At 41.4% G+C, this 19,645-nt stretch overlaps 1 protein-coding gene across 1 annotated transcript in view; it reads left to right on the forward strand.

Annotated features, from left to right (window-relative positions):
* Positions 1-19,645, forward strand: part of LOC109898865 (serine-rich coiled-coil domain-containing protein 2-like) — a 72,334-nt gene that overhangs the window by 28,347 nt on the left and 24,342 nt on the right. The window contains exons 5-8 of the mRNA XM_020493924.2: positions 6,543-6,642; positions 7,713-7,937; positions 17,291-17,402; positions 17,907-18,096. Of these exons, the coding sequence (XP_020349513.1) occupies positions 6,543-6,642; positions 7,713-7,937; positions 17,291-17,402; positions 17,907-18,096 (627 nt within the window). The remainder of the gene's footprint in view (positions 1-6,542; positions 6,643-7,712; positions 7,938-17,290; positions 17,403-17,906; positions 18,097-19,645) is intronic.

Below are 19,645 nucleotides of genomic sequence, written 5' to 3' on the forward strand. Positions count from 1 at the left end.
TGAGGGAATTGCCAGACTGATATTATTGATACATAACACATCCAAATTGGAAAATGTAGGCTAAATTAGCCCTAGCGCTAATTTAGCAAAGAGTGAGCTAACAAAAGCGGTCATATTTATCCAACTCTCGGCTGATATAAACCATAATATGAATGAATTAGTAGCAATTAATATTCACAATTCATCACATCACTGGTGATCTTACCAGTGATCAAAATAATTGAGTAAAACACTAAAAAGCTAAAGTAATCCCACGATGGATAGAGATTGTGCATGCCGCCATGTTTGTTTTACTGCGTCAACAAAAGATAAGAAGAGGTGACAAGATAAGTTGGATCTGTTTGCAGTATACATGTTAAAGGTGAAGGGGGCGAGTCAACTACCATCATTCACTTCCGGAAGTTTACTCGAAAGATGAGTGAACCATTCCTTTACCTCATTTTGCTATAACATCTTTGGCCTGACAAACATTTTCGTGATGTCAACAAACATGGCTCCACAAAAAGCCGGCAAATAGCTTAGCATTAGCTCATCATAACCAATACAACCTTCAAAAAAGTATTTTACACAAATCATATCTGTCCATTACAATGTATACAATAATTACAATGCATGATATGTCACCAGTACTTAAAAACATGAATAAAGAAATTATTACCACACTGATAGTGATTTATTGATAGTGCCATGTGCTGGTGTTATGATACTGTTGCCACAGATGTTTTTTTAATGTTTCTACCATTGTGGCTAGAGTAGCTTACAAGTGCCTTATCTAGTGGTTGACAACTGTAGCTGTTGTAACTTTAATGTGTTACAGAGTTAAGTTAATTCATTGAGCTGTATCTAAAGACATTTCTTTACAGTTATTTACATATGTAATTGTATTGGTTAGTATTGAATTACGCTTTTGACCGCAAGTTCCAGAATGCCTTGCGACAGGAATGAGAGAGAGAACGCGCCAGTTATGTGCAGGTGTAAAGTGATTAAGCTGACCTTTTCGCTAGCATTTTACTTCCATTTCTCTGTAGAATCTAAAGTTGTTAAATGTAACGTGAACAAATATTATTACTAAAATAAGCTTTCATATCAAACCCGACGTCCCGAGTCATTACTTTGAAGACAGTTATTTTAAAATGTTGGAATTGAGTACATTGTTGGAATTGCTATCAGCTAAGGAGGACAGTTTGTTTGAACTTCATCGTGGAATTGAACAGTTAAGCATTCAGTGTAAACATTGCATGCTAGGACTACTTTTAATACACATATACTCTAAGTGAATTTGGCCCAATAGTTTTGCTCCCCTAAAATTGGGGGACTATGTATAAAAAGTGCTGACATTTCTAAACGGTTCACCCGATATGGATTAAAATACCCTCAAATGAAAGATGACAGTCTGCACTTTAACCTCATAGTATCATTTCAAATCCAAAAAGCTGGAGTACAGGGCCAAAACAAAAAACAATGTGTCACTGTCCCAATACTATTGGATCTTACTGTATCTTTTGTGATGTTCCCACCAGACTGTTCTCATAACCTAATGAAACATTCTGGTAAACTTTAAAGAACAGACAAAATGTGTTCTATGAACATTCTTGCAAAATCAGGTGAATTCTTTTGCACCTTAAAAGAGACGTTGTAGAATAATCTGCACAACTGGACAGTTTTTGTGTTTTGGGAACATATCTTTTGTCATGTCCCCAGACTGTTTCCACCACCTTATGAAACATTCAGAGAACATTTAAAGATCAGGCGAATGTTTTATACAACAATTCTATAATCAGGTTTTGTGTTATGAGAAAATTTGCCGTGACCACAGAAACAATTGTTTCTTAAGCCCCTCTAGACTATAGTAGAGATATGTGTGTTTATATTTGTACCCACAACTGCCTTATGAATCAATAATATACCCAAACGTTTGTATTTTATATTGGTTATAGTTTCCTTTTGCATTGATTACATTTCTGGGTAAGGCAGACTGAAGCACTGGATGTTTTTTACAGAGGTCTGGGTTGGGGGGGACAGCTACACAATATCATGATCAAGCTAGTTTGAGTCATATGAGGTAAGCTGTGTGGGCCTCAGCTAACCTCAGATTCATATCTGAACAGACATAATATGATTATGTTTTTGAACAAGTTGTGTTTGTTTGAAGTTTCAGTTCAATATGGGGTTGAATGGGCCATGGCTTTTCCTTTGGTTTATTATTCTGCATTGATCGAGCCACAGGGTGCAGATTGAGAGGGGCAGGAGGGAAAAGAAGGGGGAATAGAGGTTAACTCACTGTGGGACACAGAATAGTGCTGGCATTCCCATATTATGTTACAGTCGCTATACACAACCAGAGCAAAAAGCATCCTGAATTTATGTAACCAAAATGTGAATAATGTGTAAAGGGCAATTCCGCAGTCCTGGAATTTAGCTGATACCAAGGGGCCAGGGTTCGGGTCTAGAAGCAAGGATCAGATTGCTCCTACAGTTTTGCTTTGTTACTGCAGTTTAACTGAAGCCCGTCCACAGACATTTCCAAAGACAGCCACCTGGGAAAGTAGATTTAGAAAATTCCTAATAAGACACTTTAGTCATCCCTTTTGTGCACAAATCATCCATTGAATTATTCAAATAATTTTCTCTGAGGCAGAATTTATTTTCATCTCTCACAGCCAAAGACATTAACATTTTATTTTCATCCAATGTCTGCCTTGTTTTTGGATGATGTGAGATGTCATAGCTGCTCACGCTGCTCCTTGTGCACACTGAGTGCTATTGTGCATGTGATGTTGGTCCGTATAAACCGGATGCAACATGGATATCCTGTCAGTGATACCTTCATGCACCAATCCCTTTAGCGGGATCGATTTGACAACATCCAGCGAAATTGCAGAGCGCCAAATTCAAACTACAGAAATATCTATATCCAAGGTTTTCGAAAATATAAGTGTAATACATCAAAATAAAGCTTAACTTCTTGTTAATCCAGCCGCAGTGTCATATTTCAAAAGGCTTTACGGCGAAAGCAGACCATGCGATTATCTGAGGACAGTGCCCCGCATACAAACACATGAAAATAATTTTCAACCAGGCAGGTGGCGACACAAAAGTCAGGAATAACAATATAATAAATGCCTTACCTTTGAAGATCTTCTTCTTTTTGCAATCCCGAATGTCTCAGTGACACAATGAATGGTCGTTTTTTAAAATAAATTCCTTCTTTATATCCCCAAAATGTCAATTTATTTGGTGTGTTTGATTCAGAAATACACCGGTTCCAACTCGCCCAACATGACTACAAAGTATCTAATAAGTTACCTGTAAACTTGGTCCAAATATTTCAAACAACTTCCTAATCCTACCTCAGGTACCCTAAAACATAAATAATCGATCAAATTTAAGATGGGATAAATTGTTTCCAATACTGGATAAAAACAACATGAAGCGCGTTCCAGTTCACACGCAACTAACAGTAGAGTCCACCTGGAGTGACACTTACAAAGAATAGCCATACTTTTTCATTTCTCAAAATAAAAACATTGAACAATTTCTAAAGACTGTTGACCTCTAGTGGAAGCCATAGGAACTGCAACCTGGTTCCTATTAAATAGGGCTTCCGATAGAAACCCATTGGGCAACACTATACCTTCAATTGTTTTTGTCCTCAGGGTTTCGCCTGCCAAATCAGTTCTGTTATACTAACATACATTATTTTAACAGTTTTAGAAACGTTAGAGTGTTTTCTATCCAAATCTACCAAGTATATGCATATCCTAGCTTCTGGGCCAGAGTAACAGGCAGTTTACTTTTGGCACGCTTTTTATCCGGACGTAAAAATACTGCCCCCTATCCCTAAGAAGATTTAAACTTAAAAAAGGCAGAACATTTACCGCACTATTTAGTTCAAATGCATTTCTAATACTTTTTAAAAACCTTTTCTGGAAGATGTGATCTAAGACCCCTTTACTTATTCCACATTTTTTAAATAGAAAATGGTTAACAAATGTGTATATGCTTTAATTTTATAAAAATATATAGACTAGCTTTCATTTGATACCCAATTTGATATACTCCTGTGAACTTCACGTTGGTGCTCATGGGTCCTTTTACATGGAAATGACCTAACCTCAATCGATTAAATATTTGAACAATGTGTAACCTCAATTGATGAAATATCTAACTATATTTAATATATATGACATGAGAGAGAGATAATCACACTATTCCTATAAATTAGTGGCCAAGAGTCTTAATCTGCTGAGCAGGTTTAGCACCACTGTTTGGACCACCACTGGAGCTAGCTTCATTTCTAATGGGGACCTGCTGTGCTACTATGGTCCTGCTGGGCCCCCCAGTCCTCTGAGTTTGGCTGATGGTTCAAACGTCAGAGTGCCAGGGAAGTCAGCTTGAGTGAGATTTGTTTGAAATATGATCCCAGATTCTCAGTCTATTCAACCAGCCTTTTTCTCCACTTTTTTGGGGGTAGATTATGAGGCCCGCTCTGCATCCTAGCTGAAGCCCGCCGGTGTGAAATCCCATTTCCTCTGGTGCAACGTGCCGTGACTAAGACCTTCTCCACATAAGGGACTTCTATAGAGGAGAGAGAGGGGAAAGAGAAGAGAAGGTGTATAAGGGCAGAGGGGGAGAAGAGAGAGGTGAAGAGAGTCAGGAGTAAAGAGAGGAAGAGGATGCAGAAAGGTAAAAATGGAGAGTGAGAGAAGTCAAGAGAATGATAATAGGACTAAGAAATGAGCAGTGGAGAGATCACAGGAGAGAAAGTGTTTGTGTATGTGTGTGTAAGGAGGCAGACCGGCTGGAGAGGTGTCTAAGGTGCCTGAACAGGAGGATGGTTAACAGTTGCAAATTGTTTTATTTATTAATTTATTATTAATTTATTTTCAAGCAAAGGTGAATGGCTTGGTATAGTACCAGAAATCTGAAAAATCAACATGTTAATAAATGAGAAAAAATTAAATTACTTCAAATTACTTCAATAAATATGACAAACTCATTGATAAACTTAATCCTTGCACTGCGTTTGACTAGCCAGAAGCCCAGCCTGCCCTCTGGCACTCCAGCTCTAACTGGACCTGCTCTTATATCATGAAGATGTTGAACAAACCAACATATCAAATAACTTCAACATTTGCCAGTTTACATGTTACATCATTATGATTTTCATATGTAAATCTTTATAATTTAAATAATTTTGACAAATAATATCAAACTTCATAATGGTCTATCTATAAATACACAGGATCACATTTCACTATTAGTTTATTGGTTTATTTGGATCCCCATTTTCTTTTTTGCGGAAGCAACAGCTATTGTTCCTGGGGTCCACTACTGACTTGGACTAGCCCACCATCAACAGTGGTGGGAACCCATTCATGAACAGGGGTTGAATGCACCATCACTTTCTTTACAACACGCAGGACGAGACAAAGCGAATGGAATGCACATCAAGGTAAGTACACCGCTCAGCTTCCGAATGAATACAAATGCAGTTAGCGATCAGACATTCACATACAGAGCACAACGTAATGACTTCATAATATTAGGTGATCAGTCTAACAATGGACGACAGATAAAATGTGTTGTCTGTTCTGTTACAGCTTGCTGTGTGCCCAGGCTCCAAACACGCATATGGCGCTCTGCTGCACATTACACACATCTGCTCAATAAACAATGAAATAGTACCTTGTATTTCGGGATCATTTCTAATGGATGGGGATGAGGATGAGAACCGTTACAGTGTGGAAGACTGTTCAGTTGGGACATAAGTATGGATCAGATATTGTATGTTCTTTCTCTGTTTTCTATTATGGTTCCCTGCTTTCCTTACCTTAAATAACACATCATCCATTGATGACCACCAACCTCCATTTTATGGGCACATCTTCAATCGCTATTTATAAACATTTTCATCTGATGTACAAAATTGCCTTTCAATTCATCCTTTGAAGAGCATACCAAAAGCAAAAAGGTCAAGAGTACAAATCAATTCTTTAAACTTTAACGTATTCATTTGTACTCTAGGTCTCTTTGCTTTTGGGTGTGCTACGCTTTGAATTCAACAACAAGCAGTATAATCAGAGTGCAATCTATTTTAGATGTAATCATTTTACCTGCTCGCCATCACATTATTATACTCATTCAAGAGGGATGTTCCTTCAGAGAAATGAATGTGTCTGCTAATCTTTTGTTGTCTCCGACTCTGCGTCTTGTTGTTTTAAATGTCAACCGATGTTTGTGAGATTCAAAACGAGAAGTGTGAGCGTAGAAATTTGGCCACTACTTGTTCACTTTAGCAGACAAAAACTGCCCTAATCATGCCTTTTCAGATGGGGGCATTGTGAGGTGGTTTTTTACATACCCCGACATCCTCTAGAATCTCTTGTAACAATCTCTTGTGAAATGATAGGACAAACAGTTGGGTTACTAGCTTGATTATTGTCCTAGATGATGGATGTGTAAACATAAAGTGAATCAAAATTGGAATTTTTATTGAAACCAACATTTGTCTCTCTCCCTCCCTCTCTTCCATTATGCAGGACATTCTGAACAACCTGGACCACCTGGAGCCAGCTGACCTGGAGGATGACGACCTCCTGCTGGATGTGAACCTCCCTGAGGAAGGCTCTCTACACAATGGTGCGAGGACAGACAATAGTGGCTCCAGGTGCAGTCACATACAGTGTTGATTGACCTCTACCTTCACCTTTCCCCAGGCTTGGTGCTCTTTAACAATATGATTGGTTCAGGAGAGCCCTAATCATTACAATGAAAGCCTAATCACTGTGATCAGATCCGGTCACCTTTTGAATGTAGCTCTTCATTCCACTGTGTAATTGTAATCATGTTTCCTTTCCATGTTATATCTAATCATGACACATTCCCTAGCCCTATAACAAGTGCTGATTAGGTAATAAGATAAGTAATTCCATTTATTGTTTTGGTAAATATGCTTTTATTCTCAAAAACAGCATAATTGTCTTTGTGTGAATTTATGGGTGTGGATGGGCTTGCACGCATTTTATTACTATTTATCGGACATCGACCGTGAATCGTGGGTAATGAAGTCTCTCAACTGTATTGTGAATGCAGTGCTGACAATGCTATTCATGGGTAATGTAGTTCTTTCTACTGCTCTGAATAGACTTTGCCCAGTGTCAGCCCACTGACCAGTCTTGCCAAAGGATTGCTAACAAGGGTCCCTTCATGACCCCAAAACGCACAGACAAACCCAGAGCTTATGTAGTCTACACACACACACACACACACACACACACACACACACACACACACACACACACACACACACACACACACACACACACACACACACACACACACACACACATTACTGCCCTTTAATTAGAACTAGCTAATGAAAGACTATATAGACAGTCACAGCCTTGTTTTTCTGTTTACAGAGTACTACAGTGAGTGTGTTGAGTGAGTGTGACAGGAATGTTCACTCTGAAAGAATGTGAATCCAACCGGCATACTTCTCTCCTCCTTTTTGGGAAGAGCCTGTATTTATAGTCCTGTATGTCATAGCGAAGGGTCGTAGCTAAGGGAGAGGAGAGCAGAGAGAGGGTCCAGCCAAGCTCAGCCATTTGGGGCAGGCCTAGAGAGAAGGGAAGAAGGGAGGGAGATTTACTGTTGCATAGTCTTAGGCTCACTCCTCCCCTTCCACCCTCCTTTCCATTGACACGCAGGCTGTGCCAGCCAAGCAGGAAGGGGAAAGGAAGAAGGAAGAAGGGAGAAGGGAAAGGGAGGCCCTGCTATTTTATCCAGCAGGCAGGCTCTAGCTCCAATGACAGGAGAGGCCCAGTGGTCTCTTCCCTCCCTCCCCAAGCTGGTGACACCCAGCCTGGCCACGAACACAGCCACCCCAGCCTCTCCCTCCCTCTCTGGCCCCAAATCCTTTCTCAGAAAACAAGGTGGATGAGTTTCTCTAGCCCTTTAAACAGCTGACTGACACTTTAGCCCACACTGTTTTCTCACACTTTCTTATATTTGGATTTCAGTTTTGTACTGTTGAGAACGTGTTTATGGATGTAGCAGAGAGTCTTGGAATGTAGCTGAGCTGACTATTTGGACAGGGTCGTCATCAGTTGCGGTATGTGGAGAGAGGCTGGATACAGTATTTCTTGAGTCCTCAGCTGAAGAAAGTGGCCGACTTTCTGTATTCTGTGTCCTTTGTTTTGCACCACATCATGGTACAACTGCAGTAAGATTCAGTTATTTAAAGACGGGCAATCAATTTTATGCAGTCTGTCTTTTTGATGTTGTCTCGGTTCATTAATGGCTTGTTTGAATAGTGTTGCCAAATATTCATGTCCCTTCCTTTCTTGCTCTGTTTGAAAGGGAAATTGCGTGTCTGTCTGTGTTTTGTGGGTGAGTACGAGTTTGTTAAACTTCTCTCTTGATGTTTCCCCCTGAGAGTCCTACTGACTGTCGGCCTTAGCTTGAGTCTAGAACTGCCGTCTTCTTTGGTTTGATGTCTTATTCAGTACAAATCATACTTCAAGCAATGGAGCAATGTGTGAATGTTTTATGAGATGAAGAACTGCTTAAAGAATCCTTATTTTGCTATGTGATTGTATTCTGACTTTCTGAGTGTGTGTGCTTGTTTGTGGGTAGGTGTGTGTAGGAACAAATAGATGTCCTCTAAAAATCTAAACAAATCAAGTTGTCACATGCTTCTCAGGGTTCTACACAAGCTTTTTCCACTGGTGCTTTTCCAGTTGGCAGCAGCAGCGCATAACTTGGTTGCACAAATTTTTATATATACAGTGCCTTTGGAAAGTATTCAGACCCCTGGACTTTTTCCACATTGTTACGTAACAGCCTAATTCTAAAATGGATTAACTAAATACAAATCCTCAGCAATCTACAAACAATAACCTGTAATGACAACATGAAAAAGTTTTTTGTAATTTAGGGGAAATTATGAAAACTTTAATAAAATACCTTATTTACATAAGTATTCAGCCCCTTTGCTATGATATTGGTTGATTATCCTTGAGATTTCTACAACTGTCTTCCGGCGCCGACAGAGATGGCCGCCTCACTTTGCGTTCCTAGAAAACTATGCACATTTTGTTTTTTTATGTGTTATTTCTTACATTGTTACCCCAGGAAATATCAGGTTTTATTACATACAGCTGGTAGGAACTATTGTATATAAGAGCAACGTCAACTCACCAACGTTACGACCAGGAATATGACTTTCCCAAAGCGGATCCTCTGTTTGGTCCACCACCCAGGACAATGGATCGGATCCCAGCCGGCGACCCAAAACAACGGCGCCGCAGAAGGGGCAGACGGAGCGGTCTTCTGGTCAGGCTCCGTAGACGGGCACATCGCGCACCGCTCCCGAGCATACTACTCGCCAAGGTCCAGTCTCTTGACAACAAGGTAGGCGAAATCCGAGCAAGGGTTGCCTTCCAGAGAGACATCAGCGATTGTAAGTCTTTGTTTCATGGAAACATGGCTCAGGATACGTCATCAGAGTCGGTACAGCCACCTGGCGTCTTCACGCATCGTGCCGACAGAAACAAACATCTCTTTGGAAAGAAGAAGGGCGGGGGTGTATGTCTTATGATTAACGAGACGTGGTGTGATCATAACTACATAAAGGAACTCAAGTCCTTTTCTTCACCTGACCTAGAATTCATTACAATCAAATGCCGACCGCATTATCTACCAAGAGATGTCTCTTCGATCATAATCACAGTCTTGTATATCCCACCCCAATCAGACACATCGATGGCCCTGAAAGAACGTCATTTGACTCTATGTAAACTGGAAACCACATATCCTAAGGCTGCATTTATTGTAACTGGGGATTTTAACAGGGCTAATCTGAAAACAAGGCTCCCTAAATGTTATCAGCATATCCAATGATCGACCCGGGCTGGCAAAACCCTGGATCATTGTTATTCTAACTTCCGCGATGCATATAAAGCCCTCCCCGCCCTCCTTTCAGAAAGTCTGACCACGACTCCATTTTGTTGCTCCCAGCCTATAGAAAGAAACTAAAACAGGAAGCGCCCATGCTCAGGTCTGTTCAACGCTGGTCCGACCAATCGGATTCCACACTTCAAGATTGCTTCGAGCACATGGACTGGGATATGTTCCGCATAGCGTCGTTCGGTGAGCGAGTTTATTAGAAGTGCATAGGTGATGTTGTATCCATAGCATCTATTAGAACATTCCCCAACCAGAAACCATGGATTGATAGCAGCACTGAAAGCGCAAACTATTGCTTTTAATCATGGCAAGGTGACCGGAAACATGACCGAATACAAACAGTGTAGCTATTCCCTCCGCAAGGCAATCAAACAAGCTAAGCGTCAGTATAGAGATAAAGTAGAGTTGCAATTCAACGGCTCAGACACGAGAGGTCGTGGCAGTGTCTACAGTCAATCACGGACTACAAAAGGAAAACCAGCCCCGTCGCAGATCACGATGTCTTGCTCCCCGAGAAATTAAACAACTTCTTTGCTCGCTTTGAGGACAACAAAACCAAAACCAAACCAAAACCTGCAGGCTCTCCTTCACTGCAGCCAAAGTGAGTAAAACATTCAAACGTGTTAACCTTCGCAAGGCGTGTCCTCAGAGCATGCGCAGACCAGCTGGCTGGTGTGTTTACGGACATATTCAATCACTCCTTATCCCAGTCTGCTGTTCTCACATGCTTCAAGAGGGCCACCATTGTTCCTGTTCCCAAGAAAGCAAAGGTAACTGAGCTAAAGGATTATCGCCCCGTAGTACTCACTTCCGTCATCATGAAGTGCTTTGAGCGTCTAGTCAAGGACCATATCCCCTCCACCCTACCTGAAGCATGGGAGAAACTCCCCAAATGCAGGTGTGCCAAGCTTGTAGCGTCATACCCAAGAAGACTCAATGCTGTCAAAGCTGCTTCAACAAAGTACTGAATACTTATGTAAATGTGATATTTCAGTTGTGTGTAGATTGATGAGGAAAAAAATACATTTGAATACATTTTAGAATAAGGCTTTAACGTAACAAAATGTGGAAAAGTCAAAGGGTCTGAAAAGGCAATATGTGTGTGTGTGTGTGTGTGTGTGTTTATCATATATTTATTATTTCAGCTTTTATTTCTTTCATCACATTCCTATACACTCAATTAGTATTCGGTAGCATTGCCTATAAATTGTTTAACGTTTCGAGTAGCCTTCCACAAGCTTCCCACAATAAGTTGGGTGAATTTTGGGCCATTCTTCCTGAAAGAGCTGGTGTAACTGAGTAAGGTTAGTAGGCCTCCTTGCTCAAACATGCTTTTTCAGTTCTGCCCACAATTTATCTATGGGATTGAGGTCAGGGCTTTGTGATGGCCTCTCCAGTACCTTGACTTTGTTGTCCTTCAGCCATTTTGCCACAACTTTGGAAGTATGCTTGGGGTCATTGTCCATGTGGAAGACCCACTGGTGACCAAGCATTAACTTCCTGACTGATGTGTTTAGATGCTGCTTCAATATATCCACATACTTTTCCTACTTCATGATGCCATCTATTTTGTGAAGTGCACCAGTCCCTCCTTGCAGCAAAGCACCCCCACAGAATGATGCTGCCCCCCCCCCCCCCGTGCTTCACAGTTGGGATGAGGTTCTTCGGCTTGCAAGCCTCCCCCTTTTTTCTCCAAACATAACGATGGTCATTATGGCCAAACAGTTCTATTTTTGTTTCATCAGACCAGAGGATATTTCTCCAAAAAGTATTATCTTTGTCCCCATGTGCAGTTGCAAACCATAGTCTGGCTTTTTTATGGCGGTTTTGGAGCAGTGGCTTCTTCCTTGCTGAGTGGCCCTTTCTGGTTATGTCGATATAGGACTCGTTTTTACTGTGGATATAGACACTTTTGTACCGGTTTCCTCCAGCATCTTCACATGGTCCTTTGCTATTGTTCTGGGAATGATTTTCACTTCTCGCACCAAAGTAAGTTCATCTCTAGGAGACAGAATGCGTCTCCTTCCTGAGCAGTATGACGGCTGTTTGGTCCCATGGTGTTTATACTTGTGTAATATTGTTTGGACAGATGAACGTGGTACCTTCGGGCATTTGGAAATTGCTCCCAAGGATTAACCAGACTTGTGGAGATCTACATTTATTTTCTGAGGTCTTGGCTGAATGTTTTTGATTTTCTCATGATGTCAAGCAAGAGTTTGAAGGTAGGCCTTGAAATACATCCACAGGTACACCTCCAATTGACTCAAATGATGTCAATTAGCCTTTCAGAAGCTTCTAAAGCCGTGACATAATTTTCTGGAATTTTCCAAGCTGTTTAAAGGCACAGTGAACAGAAGTATGTAAACTTCTGACCCACTGAAATTGTGATACAGTGAATTATAAGTGAAATAATCTGTCTGTAAACAATTGTTGGAAAAATTGCTTGTGTCATGCACAAAGTAGATGTGCTAACCGACTTGCCAAAACTGTAGTTTGTTAACAAGAAATTTGTCGAGTGGTTGAAAAGTGTATGTTAACTTCTGACTTCAACTGTACATACACACACACACACACTGATAATGACCTGGCCTGTGTCCCATAATGTGCCTGCATTCCATACAAAATTCATCATTCAGGTAAATTTGCCTGTGGCGCACTGGGCCAGTGCCAACTGAAATCTACGGGCCCAGATTTTTGATGATGGGTGCATAATTTCAATAGCAGGTGATTTTAGATTTAATTTGCAGTCTGAGAAAATAATCTATACAGGGTTCATACAGACATTTGAAAGTGAAATTCAAGGGCATTTCAAGCACTTAAATTGTAATTTATTTAAGGACCTACATTTCTTTGTAATTGTTGTAATAGCCTATAGATTTTTTTTTTAACTCCCCCCAGTATGTATGCAAAAAAGTATGCATTACCACTTTAAGAATGCATTTTTTATAATCTATCCTAAATGGTATTATGTTTTGATTTTCACCTTATTTTTTAAATTCTAAAATGTCAGAATAATGTGAGCATTTGGGGGTGGTGTAAAGTGTTGGTTAAAGTGTTTTATTTGTATTTTTTTGTGGGAGGGGGGTGGTCAAGGTGAGGAAGAGGATTATTTAAAGCTGGTTCCACGTTTGGGGTGTCAGGACAGAGAAGAGCTTGGTCTGGGCTCAGCGGGAACTGCCCTCCCGTAATGGTGGGATGGCCAAAAGACCTGAGGTGGCGGAGTGCTCAGATTGGGGTGTAGGATTTGAGCATAGCCTGAAGTTAGTGAGGGGCAGTTCCTCTTGCTGTTCTGTAGGTAAGCAGCATGGTCTTGTAGTGGCTGCGAGCTTCGACTGGAAGCCAGTGGAGTGTTTTTGGAGGAACGGTGTGACATGAGAAAAATTGGGAAGGTTGAAAACCAGGCGGGCAGAAGCATTCTGGATAAGTTGCAGGTGTTTGATGGCAGAAGCGGGGAATTGTTCAGTGTCATCCACATAGCAATGATAGGAGAGACCATGTGAGAATATAGAGACAAGTGACTTGGTGACTAGAGAGAAAAGGGCCTAGAACCAAGCCATGAGGGGACACCAGTCGTGAGAGTACGTAGTACAGACACAGATCCTCTCCATGTCACCAGGTAGGATGCAATACAAGAATGTGCAGAGCTTAAGACGCCCAGCCCTGAGAGGGTGGAGAGGAGGATCTGATGGTTCACGTTGTTGAAGGCAGTGGATAGATGTAGGAGGATGAGAACAGAGGAGAGATAGTCAGCTTTGGCAGTGTGGAGAGCCTCCGTGACACAGAAGAGCAGTCTAGGTTAGGTGACCCGTCTTTACCCGTTAGGGTCAAGAAGATCGTTCTGAGTGAGATTAAGTTGACCAGAGACAGCACGCACAAAGAAAAGAATGAGGAGACACGGGTCTATAGTTTGATGTCACATGAGTCGAGGGGAGCAACTCTGGCAATTTTGACATCAGAGGGGATGCAGCCAGTGGTCAGGGATACGTTGAGGGAAGTGAGGTCTCCAGAGATGGTCTGGAGAAGGGATGAGGGGGTCGAGTGAGCAGGTTGTCGGGCAGGCAGACCTCAGTAGTCACAGGATGTCATCTGGAGAGAGGAGAGAAAGAGGTCAAGGCGTAGGGTAGTTGTGAGTGAGACCAGAGTCAATAAGCTGAGTGAATGAGTAGCGGATTTTTTTCAAAGTGGTTGACAAAGTCGTCTGGACCATATGATTTTCGTGGGTTGACACGTTGAAAGTATTGCTTGATGTCTTTCACAGAAATCTGTATATCAACAGCTAGTATGGTGTCTATACTGTCCAAGCCCACTTTCTGCTGCGATGTAAAATCACAAAAAGTCAACCTGTTAAAATACGTTGGAAAAGCAAGGTCATTTGACAGTCATCCAATGTCTCTTTGGTTTGTAGCCTATGATGGTTTGTAGCCCTTGCCAGGCTTTCTTACGGTCCTTGAAAATGTTTTCTAATTGGTCTTTGTACTCTGCTTTGCACTCCTTAAAAGTTTTTAAGTTGCCTCTGTTATTTTTCCTTTCCTCTTTACTGCCCCCTGATTTAAAATACTTTTTTTTCTGGTTGAGGAGTTCTTTTAATTCCTGAGTTAACCACAGTTTATTATTGGGGGAGATATTGCCTTCCTTTTTGGGAATAATGAGATCCTCACCGAAACAGATGTACTCAGAGACGGTATCCGCTGCCTCTTCCGGGTCATCGGCGCTGTCCATCAGAGCTGCGCAATCAGTTGACTCAAAACAATCATGGAGGGCTTCAGTCCATCTTTTAATCTCCACCTTTTTAGCCTTTTCTCATTGCAGACGTGCTTTGTAGACTGGGATGAGCTGAACCATGTTATGATCCGAACCCACAAGATTGGGTAGTGCCTTGGAAAAATACACACCTGGGATGTTAGCAAAACAGAGGTTCAGAAAGGCTTCATTTCAGGTAGGACATGTAACATATTGCTGATATGATGGTAAGTGTTCAGATAGATTGCTCATGTTAAAGTCTCCCAGGATCAGCTTTACTGCTTCAGGTGACTGTCTCAGCCTGGGATACAAGGTCATGAATCAAGTCGGCAGCTATTTGGGTGTCAGCGTGGGATACGTAAACAATCAAAAATTGGATCTGATTTATTTCCTGTGGCAGGTAGTATGGCCGTAGGTTAAGAGCAAGGAGTTCAATGTCTTTATTACAGACCTTGTGCTTAGTTGTAGTATGGGCAGGATTGCAATAGTTCTCATTGATGATTGCACAAACTCCACCACCATATCTTACCAGAGTTGAGGTTTTGATCCATTCTAATAATTGTGGAGCCATGCAGCTCCACAACGGAGTCGGGATCCTGTTCCGTAAGCCAGGTCTCAGATAGACAGATCAAGCAGGATTGTCAGTACTCTGAGAGGTATTGGGTACAAGCCCGTAAGTACCTAGCAAAAAGACAGTACTAGACCACAACAGATAAAGACAAACAAATGATACTTATCACTCCTGGAGATATCAGGAGTCCTCTAGCTGCAGAATGAAGCGCAAAACCCTTCAATTGAAATGTCAGGAAATGAAAACGCCTACATATCTCATCAAATGTTATCATAAATTAAATCACGGAATTAGACTTCTAAATTTGCTACCATAACTTCAATGACTTTTCAACGATCAAAGCGCCTGCCTCCGCCATCAAGCTGTACCGGAGCGCCAAGTCTGGGACTAAAAGCCTCCTGAACAGCATCTACCCCCAAGCCTTAAGACTGCTGAACAGTTACTCAAATGGCTACCCTGACTATTTGCATTGATCCCCTTTTTATTTGCAATGACTCTATGCTGGACTCTACCCACACATACTACACTGACATTCCAACATACAGTTACGTCATTTAGCAGACGCTCTTATCCAGAGCGACTTATAGGAGCAATTAGGGTTAAGTGCCTTGCTTAAGGGCACATTGACAGATTTTTTGTTAATTTGACTCAGGGATTCAAACTAACAACCTTTCAGTTACCGGCACAACGCTCTTAACCGCTAGGCTACATATACACACATACACGCACACACACACTACCTACGCTCACACACATAACACACACACATGCATATTGATGCCACACACGAACACTCACACAAAGACATGTTTAAAAAACTTTCACACTCTTCCCAAATGCTGCTGCTATTCTGTTTATTATCTATCCTGATTGCCTAGTCACTTTTATCACTACCTACAGTACATGTACATACTGTACTACCTCAACTACCTCGTGCCTATGCACATTGACTCAGTACTGGTACTCCTTGTACAGTATATAGTCTCGTTATTGTTATTTTTTGGGGTTACTATTTCCTATAACACTTTTAGCAACTTATCCTTACTTTTTAACTCTGCATTGGTGGGAAAGGGCTCATAAGTAAGCATTTCACGGTAAAGCCTACACCTGTTTAATTCAGGGGATGTGACAAATTACATTTGTATTTCATATTCAAGGTAGGATATTCCATGATGACTGAATTGTGCATTGCAAATATTCAACCAAGACTTTGAATTTAATTGGTTTGCATACCCATTCTTGCCTTAGCATTTACTGGTAGATATCATAACTTTGAAAAGGTTTCCTACCGCTGTCGGGTTTCTCTCCACACAACATCCAGCTGTTTGAGAGCTGTGTGCTATTCTGCCCGACAGATTACCTATAGACTATATGTGTGCTGCGTGCGTGATTAATAACCAACATAACGAACAAACAGCTTCTGGAATCTATCTGTTTTTTTTAATTTTTATAAATGATTTAGCCTGGATTAAAAATACAATTTTTTTTCACTGGCCCAAGCGGGTTTCCAAAACCTCCCCTGCATGTCGAGCCCTAACACACACAGACATGGGTATTCCCGTGCCGTTGTTGCCTCTTCAGAAAGTTGATTTAATTTTGGTCAATTGCATATTACTGTTTGAATAAATGATGATGATAAAAAAAAAAGCGAATTGTGAACAAAAAAGGAACGTGACCAGGTAAAAATAAATATATAGATATATTTTTTGAGCAAATCAAATCAAATTTTGTGTTGCCCTGCCAAGTCAAATGGTCACAAATGCAACTGTTTTGGTCACAGTATCGAACCCAGGTGTAGACTAAAAGTGAAATGTTTCTCATTTTCCAACAATGTAGGGATAAAGATAAGCTCATGGGGCAATATTTGTTTGTGTGTGTACAGGAGTCTGTTTACATGCAACGTATAGGACCACTGCCCCCAGACACACACACACACACACAAACACAAACGTCTTAGATTCTAAGCTAACTCTTGGATGACCGTGACCTCTCTTTCTCTCTGTGAAGACGCTAACGGGATGTCCCATTTTGAACGCTCAGAGAGGGGGGGACGACAAGGTCACTGGAGGAGAAGGCAGCATCACTGGAATGGACCGGATCACTTCCACAATGACACCAGGTGAGAATCAGTAGCTATCCTACAGCATGAAAATGGTAAAAATACCAAACATAACATAGTATGCTAGGTGTGCTATATTAAAGCAATAAGGCACGAGGGGGTGTTGTATATGGCCAATATACCATGGATAAGGGCTGTTCTTAAGCATGATGCAACGCAGAGTGCTTGGATACAGTCCTTAGCTGTGGTATGTTGGCCATATACCTCTAACCCCTGAGGTGCTTTATTGCTATTATAAACAGGTTACCAATGTAATTAGAGCAGTAAAAATAAATGTTTTGTCATGCCTGTGGTATATGGTCTGATATACCACTGCTGTCAGCCAATCAGCATTCAGGGCTCGAACCACCCACTTGATAATTGTGAATATGAAGCTCCAGGTTGAAATGATTTACAAAAAGCCAGAGTGCATTTTGTAAATGACTTAATTTGCCCATTTACACCTAGTCAATGTGGCAAATATAAATATCTGACTGCCTCTCTCCCCCCCACTCCCACTCCCAGGGATCCAGTGTTCCAGCAGTATGATGGTTATGCTGGCCCTGTGGGGTTCAGGGTAGGCCACCGGCCCTTTCCTCCCGTAGGGAGACACAATGGACACACGAGGGCGCTGGACGAGCTCACACTCAAACATATGGCCCAGGACTGCAGCTCAGTGAAAAACCAGCTGCTTACACTCAAGAGTTTATTACAGGTAACACACACTCCCTCAAAGGCTCGAATGTAGTCCTCGGGAACTCAATGTAATTCCAATCTAATCACTCTGTTGAGTTGAGCTATGACTAAGCAAGTGGAAATCATATCTTGTAACTGTTGTCAGCTCCTTTTACAATTAAATAGATTTAGCATCCAATAAAATGTAACTTTAGTAGAATAACTATTATGTCAAGGTTTGAGTTTACACTTCGCTAGATGGAGGCTGCTGATGTTGTATCAAGCAGTAGCTTTATAGGAGTTTATCACACATCCAGGTGGGAGAAGGCTTCTGAAGTTGAGAGGCAGTAGAAATCTGCATTGCTGCCACAGTGACCCTCTATGCCTACTTGTGAGGATGTAGCAGAGATACACACTGAATCTCTCCCACATCTCCTTAGATGGAGAGATTTCTGGAGAAGAGAACTGGTTTGATATGATGTAATCATAGAAAATAGCTGCTGGCTTTACTGTGCTTTACTGAGAATGTCACATGTCTCATGTCCATGGCTTGCGAGTGAGTGACTGTGGCACATGGTTTTATTCTATGTGTCACTCATCTCCTCTAACCTCTTACTACGACCCTGCTCCTCCCTTGTGGGTTACCTGTGGTACCTAATCACTTAATAGATCTGTCGGTATCAGATGACACATTCCATTTAACAGACACACACACACAGACACACAGACACACACACACACGCACACACGCACACACACACACACACACACACACACACACACACACACACACACACACACACACACACACACACACACACACACACAGTGTGTGATGTGACGTGTGAGACAGCTAATCAGTAGTGTCCAGCCTCGGACTGTACAGCGTCTCATGTCTGGCCCTGTAGGACCCCAATATCTACCTTAGTGTCAGGCTGGTTGATATTGGCTTTGGCCTCACAGCCCTCAACAGATTACATTCCTCCAAAACAAGTCAACTGTGCCCCAAGATTATCTCTGACATGACATGACAAACACTTATCGACACACAGTTCACTTTCTGTGATGGTAATTGTATTTGCTTGTCAGAGCTGCGATTCTGTTCATTATCTCCAAAAATGTTTGATTCATGTTCATTTGATATTTGACCTCTGACTGTAAAAGAAGTGCTGTTGCTGCTGGTAATAGTCATCTAATTGACAAAGTCTGTTTGTTTTCTTTAATTAACAGGGTAGTTTGGCCTTGAGCACCAAACAGTTTGTTGGCCCGCCCATTAGTTGTTCTCTTCTTAATTGTTTCTTTGGAGCTGTAATGTTGTGCTCTGGGCAGCAGCTGTAAAATGCATCTCTACTTTAGTCATAATTGATCTATCGGAGCTACAAGCAACAGGCTGTATCGGTGTACCTAGCTGACTATTGGCAAGCTAGAGCGTCCAAAAGCGTCCAATTTGGGGATACACAGTGAACATGTCCCTCTGCTTGAGAAAAGTTATTTTTATGTCTACCAAACTGCTTCAAGGCCCTTATCAGCCATTCTATGTAGCAATTAGTAGTATCATTATAATAACATATAAAATACAATATACCTAC

This window comes from Oncorhynchus kisutch, linkage group LG11 (genome assembly GCF_002021735.2).
Source record: "Oncorhynchus kisutch isolate 150728-3 linkage group LG11, Okis_V2, whole genome shotgun sequence".
NCBI classification, from domain to species: Eukaryota; Metazoa; Chordata; class Actinopteri; order Salmoniformes; family Salmonidae; genus Oncorhynchus; species Oncorhynchus kisutch.